The following is a 21,507-nucleotide window of genomic DNA, read 5'->3' on the forward strand; positions in this document are numbered from 1 at the left end:
GTAGAATTTTTTTTTTTTTTTTTTTTTTTGTGGTATGCGGGCCTCCCTCTGCTGCGGTCTCTCCCGTTGCGGAGCACAGGCCCCGGACGCGCAAGCTCAGTGGCCATGGCTCACGGGCCCAGCCGCTCCGCGGCATGTGGGATCTTCCCGGACCGGGGCACGAACCCGCGTCCCCTGCATCGGCAGGCGGACTCTCCACCACTGCGCCACCAGGGAAGCCCCTCAGAGGGATTTTTGTTTTTAAAGATGTTTTTGATGTGCACCACTTTTTCAGTCAGTGTTTTGCTTTATCCCTCCAAATTCCGGTGTGAGCTATTTTAGCAGAAAGTCATCCCACTGCTTAATTCTATAAAAAGCTGCCAAAACATTAGTGCTCCATTCTTTGTCTTCTACAAAAGAAAATAAAAAGTTATTTCACTCAAAGTTATATTTCACTGGTATAATTAGATGTAATATGCTTTAAAATGTGTTAAACATTGCTAAATAATAATTAGTAAAATTTAGAATGCGATGTTTACCTTCTAAACAATAATTAGAATAAACAGTAAGCAAAGCATAGTCCATCATGCTCCCCTACAGGGAGGAAGAACAAAAGGAAACAAGGAAAAGTGAAAAACAATAAATTATACAGGTTCTAACATTGCTGGTTTATATTTCTTTCTTTACAATATTTCATTATTATTGTTGTAGTTTTGTTATGCAATATTGTTTTTTTCTTAGCCTGGCAATAGAAATACCAGGTAACAAGAGAATCTGAGCTGGAAGGGGCACTGAGAAAGCTGAGAGAGAATCTAATTCACACTTTTTTTTTTTTACATTTAGTTATCCTTTCCAGGACATAACAGCCTATGTTATCAGACTCTCTTTTTATCTAATCTAAATCCCACAGACTGCAGTCAAATTCCATTTCCTCTTTTTATCATGTTTTGTGAGTCCTCTTTTATTTGGAGAATATAGTAGCTCACTTCAATTCCATTTTTTAACAACCAAATACATTTGGTTGTGTTTCTGGCTCCCTTAAAGCATTTGGTGTCTCAGGGCAGGGGGCCTGTGGATTTTCCTAGTACTCTCTTAAATTGGTTTACCTCTAGGCCCACTTTAGCCACCCCTGGACCTTCAATAACAACTCTCAATCCTCTATTTTCTGTTGTCTATTCCTTTGCAAACTGAGATTCTTCTCAATTCCTCCTTCCCTCCTTCCCTCCCTCCTTGCCTTTCTTCCATGTGACATTATCCTGTGTGAGGCCTCCAGCCCTCCTGGTGCTTACAGTCAAGTAGAGAGATATACACGAATCCATAAACAATTACAAATGAAGACAAGTGATTTGAATAAAAAGTATAGGGCACTATGAGAGCTTATAATAGTGGGGCCTGACCTGGTATTATAGGTTAGGATAAACTCCCCCCTCTCCAAGAGATATTTGTGCTGAATCCTAAAGTGTGGAAAGGAGTTCACCAGAGCTTTCCGGGAGAAGGGAACAGACATCCAAAGGCTCTGAGGAAAGAGGGCCGTGTGCGTGCCATGCAGGGTTCCTAGGCCATTTCACACCCATTAGGGAAAGCGGCACCTCTGCCACCAACCTTCCCTCTGCCGACATTATCTGAGTGCTGGGCTACCAGGGCTCTGGGAGATGGACATGGATATAAATATCCAGGAGCTGAAAAGAGGGATGAAAATGATACAAAGCAGCCCGGGGTACAGGGAGAGGCATCTAGACAACATCTATGGGCGAGGGGGCAAGGGAGAAATAATTCCCTGGAAGGACCTGGGAAAACTTCTCTGAGGAAGTAATGGAAGAGGGACTCTGATAAGCAGTTAGGAAGGGAAAGGGCATTCTAGCTGAGGCGGAAGCTTGAGCTAGAAAAATAAAGGCAGAAAAGGGAACCGAGACAATATTCAAAAGCTGGTAAAACCGTGATTATAATGTTGCTTTTCTTCCAGCTAAATGGGGAGCTGGGCAGATTGAGGCGTTTGTCAAACATAATTTACATTCCCTCCAAGTGCCGAAACTGTATATTTTTACCATTTTTGGTGATGATATTTCTAAAATGTTTTATACCCATTCCTGCCTTCCTTAACAAAGGATCCTAAATATAACAATCTTTTCTTGATGACGCATGATCATGGTCCTGAGAGTGTAGTTATTTTATGCTGTATTATAAAGCAGTTCTCCGTCTACTTTTACATTTTCTCTGTCCTCTGGCTGTTGTCAACTTCTAGTTCTCTTTGAGTCGCGGCCTCAAGCAAATCCCTGCCCTCACCTCACTCATGACAAAACTGCTCTGTGTCAGTTCTATTTAACTGAGAAACCAAGTAAATACATATGTTGGGAATTGTGTGCCTGGTGTGCAATAGGCTTCAATAAATATTTGTTGAATAAATTATTAATTAGGCTTTGACTGGGAGCCTCAGGTATGGGGTTGATATATAGACCTGGGATAGTTCCTTCTGGGACCAGATTCAAGACCATGCAAAGTCAGACCTCCAGATAATGGGTCATTACTCTGCTATTTTTGCAGTGTTGCTTAGCAAGCCAAACTGCCAACCAGCTTAGAGTCTAGTGACTAACAACTATTTTTTCATGCCCTGGTGATGCTGGTTACCATGGTGCTCTGGGTGACATGCCTGGCTTTTTTTATAATTGCCTTTCAGTGGCTCGAGAAATTTTTGGTGATAAATGCATTGATTACTGATGAAGTAGAGCAGGATTACTACAAAGTACAGCCTTTTTTTTAAACTAGAGGAAGGGACTGTTTTGTTTTTCCAAATTAAGGTGATTGCTGCAGGACTGGTAGGATAACGTTTTGTGTGTTTCTCTTCCTGATTTCATAGAAAGTGATTTGATTTGATTGTATAAATTTTTTTAAAAGTCTAGCATGTGTCAAAGTAATTTTTCTCATTTTATTCTTAAAATTAAAATACAAACATTAGGAGTTCAAGCTCCTTTGTAAACTCAAGAGGCTGTAACTATTGGCACTGTTAAAATTCCGGTATGTCATACATCATCACAAAGAAACGTCCTATTAAGCCAAACTGTTTTTGTAGCCCGGGACTGTTTAGCCTTATAAAAGCATAGAATTTTAGAGCCAGAAAAAAGCACGCTGGAGATCACCTGATCCCATCCTTTAATTTTAAGGTGGAGAAAACTGAGGCCCAGAAAAGACAAATTATAAAATAGCGATGATAATCCCTTATAGTTGCAAAGCATTTACCTTTGCAAAGATCTTTCCAAACAGTAACTCATTTTGTGCTCACCATGCATGTGAATTCAGTAGAATTTATCCCATTTTGTATGAGGCACATGGAATCTGAAGACACAAGTGTCCTGCTCAGTGTTACTGACTGAGGCAGGACAGGAAGCCACATCTGTGACTTGCTGTCTCAGGCTGTGGAGCCACATCTAGTCTGGGCCCAGTTCATCTGTTTACTAGCTGTGTGACTGGGGCAGGTCACTCTGCCACTCTGAATGAGGCTTACCTTCCTTCTTCTTAAAATGGCAATATTGATCCTACATTGTAACTTAACGCAAAGGCTAAAGATAATGCTTGTACAGCATTGAAGACATTCCACCATTTGCCTCTCACCTCACTGATCTAGTTAAATGAATTCTGTCTAATTAGTTGTTTTGTATAACAAGTGCTTTCTCTGATTCAGCCCATGTAGAAGTGATTGTATATAATAAGAAAATAAAAGTGAGAGCTGTTTACTTTGGATAGGGCCCAGGAGACCAAAATTGATTGTGGAAATTTCCTTACATTTCTTTTGTCCTGTCATCAGTTCGGTTTCCTCCTGCATCACTCTGCCCTTCCTCAGACATCCCAGGCAAATAAAAAAAAAAAACCTACAAACAAATATCACAGCCAGATCCATGAAACCTCTTAAAGCTGAAAGCAGTCCACAAAATGAAATATCAGGCTGGGCATGGGAAGGGTTGAGCCGGAAGGCAGACGTATTGTGCCGGGGAGTGGGGGGACAGTGACTCCTCCCTTCCCCTTCACAGTCTAAAGCCCTCCTCAGCCTTTGTGAGGTGCTGGGCATTAGTTCTGCATACTTTCAGCCATTTACAGAATAAGAATAAGTTCCCATTTCTCTTAACACATTTGGAACAGGAAACCTGAGATCTGGCCTGAAATGTGGAGCCAGCAAGGTGTACTGGGAGAAGCACAGGCTATGGAGGCAGATGGACCTGAGTTGTTTCCTGGCTTTATGGCGTACTAATTCTCAGCCTTGAGCGAGTCACTTATTTTTCTGAGTGTCATTTTCCTCATCTTCATATTAGTAATAACAATCCCCATTTTGCAAAGAGATGGTGAAGACCAGAGGTGACATATGACCCCAGTTTACAGTAGGTATGGTAATCACCACCATGGCAAAAACTGGAAAATCCGGTGGATGTTGACCTGTGCTCACAGGAGTCAGCTTGGTTTAGATCAGAAACAGTCTGGAGAACGTTGGAGTAGCTGTAGGCAGTCTTCACCTGGAATGAGAACCTTCAAAATAGCGGGTTTTCAGGCCACCTCAGATGTCTGGCTTCCTTCAGATAGGGCCCCCAGAGCCACATCTCTCTCTTTTCCCAGAGACTAGCCAAGTTTGGCCATAGGCCCTGGGCTGGCTCAGAACTAATAGATCTGCTGGACAACAAAGGCCTTTCCATGTATCCTCCTCATATCTGAGATTGCTTTGTGGCCTGAGAATGACACCATCTGCCAAAGCTTAGCCAATGGTGATTGTTAAGCAGAAGATCCTGGTTATGTTTAGCCTGAACCTGGAGAGAGTCCAACCGGCCCCACGGGCAGCCTCCTAGGCCAGTTCTGTGCCTAAAAGGCCTGAGGTTAAAATATCCAGTCTTGTTTAGTTCATCTCAGAGCTTTCCACAAATCCTAGCTGGGTAGGTCCTCTTCAGTTCCCTGAGTTCACACTTTGACTCCACCATTTATTTATTGGCTGAGTATCCTTGGACCAGTTATTTTCTGAATGGGGAAAAAGCATTCAGAAATATTTTCAAAAGCATTCAAAATACTCTATATTTTGATAGAGTAGTGGGAAAGAAGGCAAGGTATATGCCCTAAACCATGGAGGCCTCTAATGGCAGGAAAAAGAGTTCAGAAATGATCCTCCATGGTTATTGGTCCATGTTATTGAGATGGGGAATAACTTCATAAGTGCAATGTTTGGGAGCAGTCAATCTGGTTTTAGTGGATAATATGCCTTAGAACAGAAAAAAAAACAAAAGGAGGACTGGATAGGATATTAGTGCAGTCATCCAGGATACAATGAGGGCATGGAAATTAAGAACTATACACCCAAAATTGGAAGGAGGGAAATATGAGACTTCATTACCTTCTGGAACTCCTTCTCAGTCTCCTTTACTGTTCCTCCTACGTCATACTCACTGATATATCATCAGCGCTTGGAACAGGACCTACCCATATCAGACGCTCAAATATTTGTTGCATGAATGTTGCATTTCTATAACCTCTAAATGTTGCACGTGCCCAGGGCTGAGAAATGAATCTCATTGTGTATTCTCACTCCCTTGTTTATTTCATCCGTTCTCCCAAAGATCACCAACCTGAACTCCAAACTTATATTTCCACCTGCCATTTGACATCTCCACTTGGAGGCGTAAAAGGCATCTCAAACTTAAAACTATCCAAAATTGAACTTCTGCTCTCTTGGCTAAACCTACACCTTGCACAGTATTCCCAAACTCCCTAAATTGCTGTTCCATTCTTCTAGTTGTTCAGGCCAAAACTTCTCTTTCTCTCTTGCCCCACCTCCAATCCCTCATGTGGGCTCTGCTTTCAAAATATATGTTGAGAATCTGTCTACATCGCACTACCTCCACCACATCCCGGTCCAGGCCACCAGCCATCTCTCACTTGGATGAGTGCCAGAGCTTTCCGTGAGGTCTCTCTGCTTCTACCTCCGCCCACTTTGTGGCCGCTCTTAACACGGCAGCTAGAGAGATCCTTTTAAAACATAAGTTAGATCATATCACTTTTTTGCCAAAACCAAACACACACACACAAACACAAAACTCTACAATGGCTTTACCTCACTCAAAGTAGGCACCAAAGTCCTGACAAACGCCTTCCAGCCTCTATCAAAGTGACACACACCCCACGCCATACCTCCCTGCCCTTGGCCCCTACTACTGTCCTCTCTCACACTCTGCAGCCACCACATTGCCTCCTTGCCGTTCCTCTCAAGCACATCAGTTACACTTCCAACTCAGGGCCTTTGCATCTTGTTCTACACGGGGCTCCCTACCTCACTGCCTTCCGATCTCTATTCAAACACCCCCTTCTCAGGGAGTTCATCCCTGGCTTCCCCTACCTAAAACTATACTACCTGGTCAGTCACTCCACACACTGCCTCACCAATCTTCCCTGCTTTGCTTTTCCCATAGCATGAAGCTCTAGATTTTACATATTTATCTGCCTTATCATGCCTCACCCCATGTACTAGAATGTAAGCTACAGGACGAAAGTGATTTTGTCCATCGTGTTCACTGCTGCATGCCCATTGCCTAGAAGAGTGCTTGGCAATAGTAGATATTCAATAAATACCTGTTGAAAGAATGAAGGGAAAAAAGAAGAATTGGAAGAATGTGGGGATCTTTTTTCTAAATAGGAGCAAAGGAAAAGAAGGTAAAAACAGACTCCTGGGTTATGACTCTGGGTAACTAGAGCTGATGATACCATTTATTGAGGTGGAGAGGGAGGCACAGTGGGGATAGTGGGTCTTGGAGATCGTGTGTTCCTATTTGGATAAGTGATTTTGACAAGACAAGGGGACAGCTCAAGCCCAGTGTCTAAAACAGGATGAGAGTTCAAAATAGACACTGATGTTAAGATATAAATTTAGTTCTCAGGAAAAAGGTGATGTGATGTTTAAAGTGATGGACTCTGCTGGGATCTTTAATCGAGAGGAGAGAGAAGAGCAGAGGATCAAGGACTGGAGCAGAGGTTCTTAACTGCAACTTCCCACTTTAGAGTCACCTGAAGACGTTTTGAACATCCCAGTGCCTGGACCACACCCCAGACCAATTAGGTCAGAACTTTTGTGGGTGGGACACAGGTATCAATAGGTCTTAAAGCTCCCCAGGTGATTCCCACAGGCAGCCAGGGTTGAGAATCACTGAGCTAGATTCTTTAAGATATATTTACTGTTAGGGGAGGATAAAGTAAAGGAATCCACAATGGAAACAGAAAACTGTCAGTCATACTGGTGGAGAGAAAAACAGGGTAGTCTTGGCCAGTTCTTCTCATACTCACTTGTGCATAAGAATCACCTGGAGATCTTGAGGAAGTACAGATCCTGACTCAAACTGCTGGGATGGGGGCCAAACTTCTGCATCTCTCACAAGCTCCCAGGTGATCCCGTGATGCCTGGTCCAAGGGCCAGACTGCATAGCAAGTGTCAAGATCAGTGCTTCTCAAACTCTAGTGTAAATAAGAACCACCTGGGATATCATTAAAGCAGCTGTCTGGCCCTCACCCACCAAGATCCTGATTCTGTAAGTCAGGAGTAGGACCCAAGAACCTGCATTTTGAACGAGGTGCTGTGCAATGCTGCTGGTCCAAGGGACACACTTCAAGTGGTAGAGAGTCACCAAGACCAAGGTAAGAAAGAAGAGGCACTCAATACTGTCTACCAAATGAATAAGAGATGCTGTAGGGATACCAGGGAGAATAAGAATGTAGCAAAAGCCACTACGTTTTACAAGGTGAAGGTCATAAGTGAGGCAGAAACCATAAAACCATAAAATGATTTCTGCTTTCCTTGGTTCTCTACTTCCAAAGCAATAAGCTGTCCTCCTAGCTTCTATATTTTATCTTGGGAACAATTACCTTACCAAAGTGCTGTAGCTATTTTTGAAAGAGAGAGAAAGCAGATCAATTATTTGCTTTTTTTTCAAGGCATGGGAGGTATGCTAACAGGGTCCTTGGGGGCTCTTCTCTGTGGATGTGCCTAAACCATCTAGAAGCTATAGTTATTAAAGACCTTTGGAAGATATTTCAGCTTCTTCAAATACCAAAGTACAGTTGTAATGTTGCTGCCACTTCTAACTTTCTGTCTCTTTAAAGCAAGATTTCCAACCTCAGCACTACTGACATTCCTTATTGTGGGTCTGTCATAAAGGATGTTTAACTGCATCCCTGACCTCTTCTTACTAGGCGCCAATAGCATCTCCTGCCCCAAGTTGTGAAAACACAAATTGTCTCCAGACATTGCCAAGTGTTCCCCGGGAGGCAAAAAATCAGCCCCAGTTGAGAACAACTGCCTCAAAAGCAATGTCTGGGGCTTCCCTGGTGGCGCAGTAGTTGAGAGTCCGCCTGCCGATGTAGGGGACGTGGGTTCGTGCCCCGGTCCGGGAAGATCCCACATGCCGCGGAGCGGCAGGGCCCGTGAGCCGTGGCCGCTCCAGTTGAGAACAACTGCCTCAAAAGCAATGTCTGGGGCTTCCCTGGTGGCGCAGTAGTTGAGAGTCCGCCTGCCGATGTAGGGGACGTGGGTTCGTGCCCCTGTCCGGGAAGATCCCACATGCCGCGGAGTGGCTGGGCCCGTGAGCCATGGCCACTGAGCCTGCGCGTCCGGAGCCTGTGCTCCACAACGGGAGAGGCCACAACAGTGAGAGGCCCGCCTACCGCAAAAAAAAAAAAAAAAAAAAAGCAATGTCTGAAAACCTAGTCACCCTTCTAAGAAATCTGACTTGAAGTTTAGGTATGTTGATGCCAGGTAGTGATAAGATAGAGCACTACCAGTAACCAGTACTAGGACCACCCTTTGGATTCTTGGGGCAACAGAAAAGACTAGTTTGACTTTCAGTAGTGGGAAATTTTATTGACCTCAGATATACCAAGAGCCTAATAGATAGTGCAGTACTTCAAACTTGTGTCAGAGGTGATTGGTACAAAAGTTACAAGAAACCTGTTTCCAAGCTCAGCACTAAACAGTCAACTACTATTCTCTGCCCTATAACAAAATACCATAACTACAACATCATATGAGAGAAAGTATTCATCAGCTCGCCATACAACTACCCTTTGTTCCAGGAGGTTCTTTCCTATCTTTTCATGAGTTCTTAGCATCTTGTGACTTAAACCAGGTGCACCAAAAGGATGAGGATTTTATTAGAAATCTCAGTGCTTGTTTCTCTTCCTCAGTATAGGTCATCAGACAAATAACCAGAGTGCTATAGCGCCTATGCACAAACCAGTGGTTTTCAAACTTTAGCCTGCATCATAACCAGCTGTAAAACTTATTAAACGACTGGACTGTACCCCCTGTGATTCTGATTTACTAGGACTGGGGTAGACAATTTGCATTTCCAAATAAGTTCTCAAGAGATGCTGATGCTGATGGTCCAGGGACCATACTTTGAGAACCATTTACTATAAACCAAAGAATAGTTCTCAGCCTTGGCTGAACATTGGTATTACCTGGGGAACGTTTTTAACTACTGATGCCATGGCCCCATCCCAAACCAATGAAATCAGAATCTCTGGGCATGGGATCCAGTCTTTAGAGTAGATTTAGTTTCTCAGATGATTCTTATGTACAGCCAGTGTTGAGAATCATTGAACTAGGTGAAATGTATTCCAAAGCATTGGGGTGGAGGGTCTCACCAGGTGGCCTTACCTATTTAATGAAGGGGTGTAATATGACTTAATCCCATAATCTGACCCCTTATGCTTCATTGAGGATTACTTCTCCAGTTCCAACGAAAATCATACTAACACTGTGGTCCAAACAAGCCTCAAGCCATAGTTGCATATTCTTCACGTCGTGTCTCATCAGGCTGTAGACAGCACTGGAGCTGGAGACTGTAAATCAGAGGCTGAGAGGAAGTAGGCTACAGGGAAGCAAACCAAGGCTTAAGGAGTCTACAGCTGCTAGAAGCCAGGAAAGGCTTGTCAACAGGCCAAGCCATCAGGACAGGGCTGGGGCTTCCGCCGAGGCTGGATACCAGGAACATGGCAGGGATTCAAGCCAGAGGTCAGAGAGTGAGTAGTTACCAGTTCAGAAGTAGAACACCAGTGAACCCAGAATAAAATATACTCTTACAACAGAGACAGATGTCGCCTTAATTTTTAGAAAGTGCATTGCCATAAAAGCCACTGTTTCTTTATCTTTCATCTCAGCCCAGAGATTTTCCATCTGTCGGTGTTCAGTACCACAGCAGGATGATCAAGGAACATGTAAAAATACCTCATAAAGTAGTAGCATTCACGACTCTTCTATTTTAAAAATTACCTTTTGCCTCATTATATCTTAATAAGATCCAATAGGCCCTTGGAATTAGCAAGCTTAAAGTTTATCGCTTTGATTTTTTTGGCAAATGGAAGAGTGATTTTTCCAGGGCCCCAGTTGCTTTGGACTTACCTATGGGCTGAGAGAGTGCAGAGCAAAGCACTTAGCAGCTCCTCGACATCAGCAGTTCAACGCAGCTTTGCTGTTCCCCGCCTTCCATCTTGTTTACAGTAATGTTCCTAAAGAAATAGTCTTTTTTAGTTCTTCAAGGAAAGTGGGCACCAAATGAGAGAGCACCCTTCAGTGGAAGTTTAAAAAGAGGCTACCTTGCTTAAGAATATGCATAAGAAACATGCATAAGACAGCAGTTCTTATTGTCTCTCAATAGATTCTGGAGAAAGCTGAGGACCTGGCCAAACATTTCTAATTCACAAAATGAGGGCTTCTCACAATTCTCAGGAACATCTCCTCACAATCTCCATGACTCTCCTGTACCCTGTATGGAAACTCTTAACAAATTGTTAAGTTCTATATAAATGTTAATGATCATCAGTCAGCCTAAATTATTTCACAGACATCCCGCTTTTCTAGTAAGTTGGAAGGAAACTGAAATCAATAGACTAGTAGTCGTGAGAAGGAACTTGAAAAATTCTGCTGGTCCGTAGAGGGACAGCTCAGCAGAAAAGGCCACAGTTCCCATTCACAGAACCTCATAGAAGGGCAGAAGAGGGCATTAGCCAAGATTTAAGCCGCTCCCTCAAGTATGCCATTAGGAAATAAACACAACATTCATCCGTGGGAGGAGAAATAATGCATATTAGAAACCAGCTTTTGCCCAGAAAAAGGTGAAAACACTTGGGAAATTTGAGCCCCCACTGCCCCAGTTTTAAATACTTGTAAGTCATCCCTCAGGGTTGATAAGATCTCTGATAAAGCCGTGAACCTACTATGCCCCAGGCCCACAGCTCCCCAGCACTTCTGGGGCCCAGGAAGAGAAGGAGTACCAGGAGGTAGGTCTCTTCGCAGGCTCAGCGGCCATGGCTCACAGGCCCAGCTGCTCCGCGGCATGTGGGATCTTCCCGGACCGGGGCACGAACCCGTGTCCCCTGCATCGGCAGGCGGACTCTCAACCACTGAGCCACCAGGGAAGCCCAGGAGGTAGGTCTCTTAAAGGCCAGCCTTTTTGAGGGAAGGACCTCGGGTATGTGTGTCATGGGAACAGCTGGTTTTCTTGTCCCGGTGTCAGCTCAGAACAGGGTTATGTGATTGCTGATTCCTGTTCCAGTCTGTCCCCAAGAAACAATGACTTCCTTCATTTGTTTGTAGATCTCTACAGGCATTTGAGGGAATCATAAAGGCTGATTGATTGTGAATTTAAAATGTTTCTAAATAGATTACATAAGTACATTGTCTTGAATATTACAATTAGTACTTAAAATCTCTACTGCCTGGTGATCACATAGCTTGTCCTCAAATTGACCTTATAAGGTGTAGACAAATGGTGGATTTTCACATGGAAGTTATGGCACTCTTTGTGAAACAACATAAGATGTTAATTTATTTAATCCCATTATATGAACTAATCTCTTAGTGGCAGGAAGTATGGCTATATTATATATATTCTGGGCTCCACATAACAAAAATTATCCAATTATAGAAAATAATTTTGGATGAATTGGGAGATTGGGATTGACATATATACACTAATATATATAAAATAGATAACTAATGAGAACCTGCTGTACAGCACAGGGAACTCCACTTTGCTGTACAGTAGAAACTAACACAACATTGTAAAACAACGATACCCCAATTAAAAAAAAGAAAAGAATTTTAAGAAATAACTTTTCCAGTTTTTTCCTTTATGGTAGTCATTTGTTTTGTTATCTGCTAGCACGTTAGCAGAAAAGTGAGAACAGGTGCCAGAAGTTTAAGAACATGTGTTGAGAAAAACAACTTTAAATTGAGCACATCCTAACAGTTAACATAATCTAATTTAAGCTACAAAACACTTCAGTCCAATTGGGCAGGATGTAGTTGTTTCAAAGGATAATTTTAGAACCACTGATGCATTTTAAATGTTAATTTAAACACATTGTATTTTATTTTTAAAAAAGGTTTTAGTGTCTGGTTTTAATACCATCTATTACATCAACTATGGATTTTTATTCAGTCTTAGTTCAGTTCCTCAGGCACTCATTGGCTGCCTGTTATATGGAGAGAACCCTGTCTCAGTGTATGAGCCTTCATCCTGAAGAAGCTTATGATCTGAGGAGGAAACTTGGTCCAGTAGAGGACACACACATTGCAAGATACGAGAAGCGGTAAATTGTGATAAATGCGCTAATGGAGTTATCAAGGGCTTAGAAACACAGGCAAGGAGAGGTTAATTCAGATACAAAATGGGGCAAATCTGGGAGAGCTTTCTTGAGGAGCTGGCACCTGAGCTGGAACTCGAAGGGCCAGTGGAGACAGAGTAGGAGAAGGAAACAGTGTGAGTGAGGACTTGGAGAGTGGATGTGGAGGAAGTTGAGGAGCTGGAGGTAACCTGGTGCACCTGGGGTCCAGGATGATTAGAGGATGCAGCAGGGCATGCAGTCAGAAAGACGGGGAAGAGCTACATTTTACAGTCTTGATAATACCGAACTAAGGAGCCTAGATTTGATTTTGTGCACACTAGGGAGCCTTGGCGGGTGTTTGAGCAGGGCAGTGGCCTGATCAGATCAGTTTGGGAGTAAGTTGAAAGATGGGTTGAAGGTAGAGAGGAAATTAGAGACCATTCTTGAGTGATATGGATACCATCTTTCCCATTAAAAATCCCACTAAGTAGCTATCTTGTGATTTGAGGTATTTGATACAGAAATTCATTTGTTTAAATGTTAATGGTTAATTATGCCTCTGGCAAACTGACTACTCCTCTTATCTGATATTTTTAGCAATGGCCAAGCAAAAGTTTATAAAGGGTAATAATGATAAGGCATGAACTTCCTTTTTTTTTTTTTTTTGGCAAGAATAACATCTGAGTCAGTACCCTAGATATTCTCCTAATTTAAGGAGATATTCTCTTAGCCAAGGAAAAGAACCACTCAGATTGACATTTTAGAAACAGATCCAGGAAATGCATCTATCAGCAAATGAAAACAAATCAAGGTGAAGCAGGACTGTTAGGTAAGACTTAGTCGCTAGGTTAGGACCGAACCCGGTTACCTGGGTTCACAATCCAGCTCTGCCACTTACAGGCTGTGTAACTTTAGGCTTATTACTTAACCAATCCGTGCCTCAGTTCTTTCACTTGTAAAATAGGGATAATAATGGTACTTGTCTCAGGGGTTGTTAAGAGGATTAAATGAACTGATACATGTAAAGTGCTCCGAATAGTACCTGGCACATAGTTAGAGCTCAATAAATGTTAACTATTATTCAGTGGTTGGGCAGTCAGTTAACTAACTGCCTATGACACATCATAGTTTACACAGCATTTTCACACATCCACTAGGTCATTTGAGCTCCACAATTACCTTATGGATATTGGTTGTCCTAGTTACCACTGCTGCTAACAAGCCACCCCAAAACTTGGAAGCATAAAACAACAATCATTTTATTATGCTCACAGATTCCTGAGTCAGGAATTCAGACAAGGTACAGTGGGAGTTGCTTATCTCTGCTTCTCTGTGACTGCCCCCAGCTGGAGACGTCTTAGATGGCTGGGGAGGACACCAGCGGTGGGGCTGGATCCACTGCCAAGATGGCTTCTTCTCTAACCTGTCTGGCACTTTGGTGGGATGGCGGAAAGGCCAGGCTCAGCTGGGACTTTCACCTAAGCACCTACATGTGACCTCTGCACCATGGTGGCCTCATGATAGTTGTCAGACTTCTTAGAGTGTTTCTACAGCAGAAGATACATGCCTTTTATGACGCAGCCTCAGAAGCCTCATATCAGACACTTCCCTGTTCTCTATTGGTTGAAGCAGTCACAAGCCTGCCCAGACTCAAGGGAAGGGATTAGACCACACCTCTCAGTGGAAGGCATAGCAAAGAATTTGGGGGCCATGTTTGAAAATCACCATACTGGTATTATCCCCTAATTCTAGATGAGAAGATTGAGGCTCAGTACAGGTTTAATGATTTATCCAGGATCAGTTGCACAGATAGTCACTGGGATAGTAAGGGGTGGGGGCAGGGAAGTTTGCTGGAGGAAAAAGACTTCTAACCAAATTCTTCCGACTCCAAATTCTTGTTCTCTCAATTAGATTATTCATCGTCCTTCAGCTTAGATGTACTTGCTAACATAGGAAAGTTACAGAAAAAAACATTTAAATGACATTGTGTATATTAGGTAACTTTCTTAAGAAGAGACGGTGATGTAAAAGTATAAAGTTTGCATTTATAAGAACTTGTACACAAACTTCATATTTTAAAGAGGTCCTGGGATGGGTTGAGTCCCAAGACTGGTCAGAGGTCAACTTAGTATAATTTTCTCACAAGGGAAGTTCTCTGAAAATGTCCCAGATGCTTAACTGTGACTTCCTTCATCTCTAGGAAAGTCTCACCTGGCCATTGTCCAGCGGGTGAATAATGAGGGAGAAGGGGACCCCTTCTATGAGGTAATGGGCATTGTCACACTGGAGGACATCATAGAGGAGATCATCAAGTCGGAGATCCTGGATGAAACTGACCTCTACAGTAAGTGCACAGCCTTGGCTTTTGTCCAAGGCCATCATATTTTTCTCTGAGATTCTCAGAGCTGGCTTAGTTTGGTGAACAGTGTAAAAGGGGGTCAGGACAAGCCCCAGGCATTGCTGTGTGTCAGCCCTCTCCTGCCAGGAGCTGGCACGGCAAGATGCCCTGACTTGAACCATCCCTGAGTCACTGAGAGTGTGCTAGCTAAATGTTTATCCAGGGGGAACCTTCAGGAACACAGCCAAGACTATGAAAAGGAGACTTCCTGGCCTTTGGATGGAAAAGGAACCAAAGGAAATAAAGTGCACCTCAGATGACCCCTCTGCCCTTGTTTCTGTCCCCTGTGCTGTTCCTGGTTTGTCTCTTCGTCCACCTAGACACAGACCCCAGCATCCCCTGGGGTTCCACTCAGGATCCACTCATTCAAAACATCCATGTGCCGTAGAGACTCATGAGATTGCCCACCACAACCTAAGCTAAACCTGAAGTCTCCCTTTTAGTCGCTCTTGTCCCTTGTGCGTTTTCAGCCCTGCCGCCTGGTTTCTCCCTCTCCCCCCCTTCCCACCCCTGGCTCTGGTCCCCGCTCCCTCCTTTCTGGCCTCCTCCCCGCTCCTCCCCACTCCCCCTCAGGAACAACACAGACTCCTTCTTGCAGATAGTGACTGCTTTCAGTTACTGAGCCTTATCACAGCTTTGCTTGCAAACATTACAAAGGCCTGCTTTCCTCAGGGATGGGAGTGTTATCTAAATCCATGGGAGTCCCTAGGCCAGGAAGTGTTTCCTCCTCCCGAGTGAATTTCATCACCTGGGACAGCAGTCCCTTTTCCTCCCCTCAGATAACCCATTCCAGACCCCTATTCTTAGTTTGCTAGAGGCAGCTGTTCAGACACTAGCTCCCTGTAGAAAAGGTTTTGAGACTCTAAGGCAGTGAGTGGTGCAGAAAGAGTGCTTCACTTTGGGGTGAGACCTAAAAGGTGGGTCAGGCCTTAACGAAATATAGCAGGAGTGTCCCAGTGTCTGCTATTGCTGTGGAGCCCTGGCCGGGCTCATCTTCTTGAGTTAGGGGTTAATTTCTCCCTCCCCCATTCCTTTCTCCCTTCTCCACCTCTGCCCATGGCTCATGATTTAGAATTCCCAAGTGTCTCAAAAGATATAGTGGTGAAAACATTCACACTAAAGTGTTAGTGGCTGATAGTAGTGACAGGGGTCTAAATGAGTAAGCTCTTCCTCGGGCCTTGGTTTGAACGACCTAATACTCCGAATGCTCACTAATAAAATAGAAGGAATGAAGAGGGAGATCAGAAAACTGATTCTCTAATGACGAACTGTTCGGTGGCATTCTGATGGAGGAGAGAGAGGGGATATTTAGACAAACGTGTCATGCAAATCAGAAGGTTACTCACTAGTCACACAAAAGGACTGGTCTGATACATATATTTGCTGCTGTCTTGCCTAACCGTCCTCTCTCTAAACGAGAGGGTTTTCCCACTCTTATAAATAAGCTTCTGGCATGAATCCTTAAGAGTTTTGAGAAGGCCAAGGAGCCAGGAATACTGTGTTGCTTCTCCCCGGACCCCAACCCCCAGGGCAGCTGGGCCTGGATCTCACCACTGTGGCAGCCAGACACAAGGAGTGTTAAAGCCAGGGCCCAGAGTCCAAGGCAGGCCCACAAGAGAGCAGGCGGTGGAAGGCACTTTCTCCCTTCTAGAAGGGAACCCAATCGTATGGTGGAGTGAGCTCCAAAGGGAGGGGGAGAGTCCAAAGGAACCCCTGTCCCTGGAGTTCATTCCCTTTCATTTCCACTGTGTCCTCTCAGCCTGCACTGAAAGTTCCCTGCAGCCCTGTTTTTCTCTAGGCCAACTTTGGAGAAAACCCAAATCTGTTTCTCTGCTCCACTTAGCACAGGTTAAGATAGACTAAAGTTTCAAAATTTTACTCAATACTAAGGGAAAGCAAAAGAGACATGACCAAAGAAAACATTCCCCTTACCCCCTAAACATGTTTTTTAAGACAAGCTTTTAAAAAGCAGGAAGAAAAAATTAAACTGGAAAAAGCAGAGATTTTCTCAATCAATAATCACAATAGTCCTGCCTGAGGCCGCCACCCAGAGACCACACCTTTATGGATTACAGAGCTATTTCCATTTTTTCTCCTTCTTTCCTTTATTTCCCCCAATTCTCTCCCCGTGGAGGGGCCAGGGTTGAAGCAAGAGAATTGTGAGTGGGGAGAGGGGGTGACTACCCTCCTCCCTTGGGTGGCATGCCTCAGGTACCACTCAGAGTGTGGTTTAAATCAGCAGGAAGAGACCAGGTGAGCTCAGCTCTGGGGACAGGAGAAAGGCAGAGGCAGAAACCCCCTGGGCCCTGCCAAAGTCCTTGAGGCTAAGAGTGCAAGTTCCTCGTGTTTGAACGCCTTTTTGTAAGCATTTCACAGATAGGTTCTGATTGGAGTCTCGTAATAAGAGACTCCTGAGATGAGCAGAAAAATTATGATTAATCACTAACCTTATTGTATAGATTAAAACACACAAACCCTCTGATGCTTAGAGAGGTTGCACAGCTCGTAAGCAGGGGGGGCAGCCCTAGAAGCCTGAACTTGGGAGCCCCAGGCTGGCCTTCCCCTTTTCCACTGTTCACCACTTCAGTGCAAGTAACACTGAGACATGGCAGCGGCTCCCACCTTCTATCCCTTATCCACATCCTTCCAGTCTCTGGGAAAGCGATGTTGCGATGTCACCTACAGTTGACACTTTCCAGAAATCCCCGTGGTCCCAAAGGAACTATCTGCCTCAGGTGACTATGGTGAAACCTCCAAAAACCATTAGCGATTCTGAGATAGCTACAATCTGTCCCCTGTCCCGACAGCCGACAATCGGAAAAAGCAGAGGGTCCCACACAGGGAGAGGAAGCGGCACGACTTCTCCTTGTTTAAGCTTTCTGACTCGGAGATGAGGGTGAAGATCTCGCCACAGCTTCTGCTGGCCACGCACCGCTTCATGGCCACAGGTATGATGACTCTGCCCGCCCGCATCTCCACCCCAGGCAGGCAAGGCAGCTCTGGAGGGTGGGACCCAGGCACCAATCACTTTCAATACCTTACGACCTAATTCCAATTCTGGAACTGAGAACCACTGTTCCAGGAGAGGAGGTCATCTTAGGTGGGGCGACAGGACTCCACACGCTGTCATTTTCAGCCTCAGGCCTGATCTTCTAGGTGGAGAAGTGAGCATAATGCAACTCTGCTTTTCTCTCTTCTACTCGAGGAAAGGGCTGCACTTTCCCTTCCTCCACCTGCTTCAAGGCAGGAGTTGGTGGGCCCCAGAGGGTTCATCAGGGAGGGACAGACCATGTCCTGTGCAGCCACAAAGGCCCTGAGGCCCAGACCCTCCAGGGGCCATGTAGGTCTGTGAGCTACGAGTTCTTCAAATACAGATGTGGATTGTGAATACTGGAATCTTTAGAAAGAAAAAAAAGAGAGGATCCAAAGATAAACTTCTTCTTGTGAAGAAAGTAAAGTTTGTCTTTGAACCGTCTAACCTTCTCATCCATGCCTAATTAATGTGCTGACCTAGAATGATCACACACATTACTAAGTTCAACATTTAATGAACCTAACATGTATTTATTGAGTATATAATGAGTGCTAGTACTGTTCCAGTTACTAAAAAGTAGAAAATTTTAAATTGGAGCTTCTAAGAGAGTTACAGATGTAGAAAATAAACTTATGATTACCAGGGGGTAAGAGTGGGGAGGGATAAATTGGAAGATTGGGATTGACACATACACACTACTATATATGAAATAGATAACTAATAAGGACCTACTGTATAGCACAGGGAACTCTACTCAATACTCTGTAATGGCCTATATGGGAAAAGAATCCAAAACAGGGTAGATATATGTATATGTATAACAGATTCGCTGTGCTGTACTGCAGAAACTAACACAACATTGTAAATCACTATACTCCAATAAAAATTTTTTTAAAGTTCAGGTCATAAAGAAAATAAATAAATACATACATACATATATAAATTGGAGCTTCTTTAGGGTTTTCAACATGTTATCTAGTTCTAAATACAGATTTCTTTTAATTACTAGCTGTCTGATTTCCTAGAACAAAACAGCTGTATCTGTTAATATAATGATATACCATAATAGTATAGTATAACATAACAATATAAATAATAATATCTATTAATATGTAAATATGATACAGTGATGCTTCTCATTATTGAGAACTTCCCACTTAATTAACTGTTCCTGTTAACTTGAAATTTCATTTCATTCAATAGATACACGTCATACAAGTAAGTCAGATTAAATTCTCTGTATTTCATTTGATTGTAGCATTAAAACTTTTTTAGCCATGTTCACATGGCTTACTTATCCATGTCCAGCTCAGTAGTTGTGGCAGGTGGGCTCAGTAGTTGTCACACACAGGCTCTAGAGCACAGGCTCAGTAGTTGTGGCGCACAGGCTTAGTTGCTCACGGCATGTGGTATCTTCCCAGACCAGGGCTTGAACCGGTGTCCCCTGCGTTGGCAGGCGGATTCTTAGCCACTGCGCCACTAGGGAAGTCCCTCTTGTTGTTTTCTGAGCAACTTTATTGAGGTATAATTGATATACAAAAAAATGGTACATATTTAATGTATACAACTTGATGAGCTTGGAGATAAGCACACACCCATGAAACCATCATCGTAATCTATGCCATAAACATATCCATCACTTCCAAGAGTTTCCTCCCACCCTCTTTATTTGTTATTATTATTTTTGCGTGTGTGTGTTAACATAAGATCTACTGTCTTAGCAAATTTTTAAGTATAGAGGATAGTATTGCTCTTAGGCTCTATAGGCTGCGCAGTAGATCTCTAGGATTTATTCATCTGGCATAACCGGAACTCTGTACCCTTTGACTAATACCTCCCCATTACCTCCTTCCCTCCCAGCCCATTCTACTCTCTGCTTCTATGAATTTTACTATTTTAGATTCATCATATAAATGGTATCGTGTAGTATTTGTGCCTGTGCCTGGCTTATGTCACTTAGCATAACATCCTCCAGGTTCCTCCATGTTGTCACAAAAGGCAGGATTTTCTTCTTTTTTAAGTTTATGTGCAGCTTTAAATAAAATCAAGGAGAAAAATAATAACAAAACTGACATTGCCAAAATGGTGACCTGTTTCCCCTGAGGTGCCAGTGCAGGGACACACATCCCCAGAGGGCCTGAGACACACACGTGGGCTTAAGACCCCCACCCACCCAAGGGAATTGCAGGAATCCTGCTAGCTTGGTGCCCGGGAGCATGAATGGCCCTGGCTGTGCCCACCCTGACTCCTCCCAGCTGCCAATTCCTCCTGCCTCCCGGTCTCCCCTAGAAGTGGAGCCGTTTAAGTCTCTGTACCTCTCGGAGAAGATCCTGCTCCGGCTCCTGAAACATCCCAACGTGATCCAGGAGCTGAAGTGTGATGAGAAGAACAAGAAGGCCCCGGAACACTACCTGTACCAGCGCAGCCGCCCTGTGGACTACTTTGTGCTACTTCTGCAGGTGAGTGGGAAAGCCACGGACCCCCCAAGGGCAAGACAGGACCTCTCTAGACTGGAGAGGAATGGCCATGCCTCCTCTGTGCCAGATTCCAAGGCTTGGCTGGCTGCCCTGGGAGCAAGGCCAGTTGGTGTGGGTGTTTGTCCGCGACGCTCAGAGGGGACAGGTGTGACTGGCTGGCATCCTGGAGTGGTGGGATCTTGATGGCATTTAACCTGACATCAGCAATGTTTGTGGTGGGATGCAGTGGGTACTTCCCAGCAGAGGGGTTCTGCCGCTGAACTTCCAAACCTGCTGCCCTACAGAATCCCTAACACCTCCTTGTCTCTGCTTGGCCATGCCCGGGAATGCAACTGTGCACTGCCTCCCAAACTTCAGACACTTCTTGTTTCAGGCCCTTCTCTCTGTTGAGCTGAAATCTCACCATCTCTGATTCCCACCCACTGGTCCTTGCTCTGCTCTCTGGAAGCGCACAGAACACATCCGCTCTCTCTACCACACTTCAGCCTTTGCAGTCCCTTAATCTTCTCCTCCTTAAGAAGACTGGGAAGGCAATAAACGAGCAAATGAAAGACGGGCAGCATCTTCCCGGTACTCACAGGAGTACAGTCACCCTTTGCCCTGGGTGCCTGGAAAGGCCTGTAAGTAATTGTCAGGCATGGTTCCAGCACTAGGTAGTGCTGGTGTCCTGGCCTGGCTCCACCATTAGCTCCGTCCCTATTCCCTGTTGGAAAGTCCAACAGAATCTGGTGAGCCCTAAATACAGTGATTGTCTTAAAATCTTCATTAAACTCACATTGACTTAGAAAGGGCCTCTCTGTTACAGTTCCCCTGCAGCCTGTCTGCTGCGACTTGGTAGTGTGTCTCACACCCATCCTTCCAGATAGCCTCAATAAAATGCCCTCTCTTCTCCAGAAATGGAGTTGCATTCTTTTTTTTTTTTTTTTTTTTTTCTGTACACGGGGCCTCTCACTGTTGTGGCCTCTCCCGTTGCGGAGCACAGGCTCCAGACGCGCAGG

General features: G+C 44.2%; 1 protein-coding gene across 2 annotated transcripts in view; it reads left to right on the forward strand.

Annotated features, from left to right (window-relative positions):
- The window catches only part of CNNM1 (cyclin and CBS domain divalent metal cation transport mediator 1), a 53,466-nt gene that overhangs the window by 8,219 nt on the left and 23,740 nt on the right, over positions 1–21,507 (forward strand). For both annotated transcript variants that reach the window (XM_007118035.3, XM_024121489.2), the window contains exons 2-4: positions 14,801–14,944; positions 17,806–17,946; positions 20,322–20,491. In XM_007118035.3, coding sequence (XP_007118097.2) covers positions 14,801–14,944; positions 17,806–17,946; positions 20,322–20,491 — 455 coding nt within the window. The remainder of the gene's footprint in view (positions 1–14,800; positions 14,945–17,805; positions 17,947–20,321; positions 20,492–21,507) is intronic.

Source organism: Physeter macrocephalus, chromosome 20, assembly GCF_002837175.3.
Source record: "Physeter macrocephalus isolate SW-GA chromosome 20, ASM283717v5, whole genome shotgun sequence".
Classification (NCBI taxonomy): Eukaryota; Metazoa; Chordata; class Mammalia; order Artiodactyla; family Physeteridae; genus Physeter; species Physeter macrocephalus.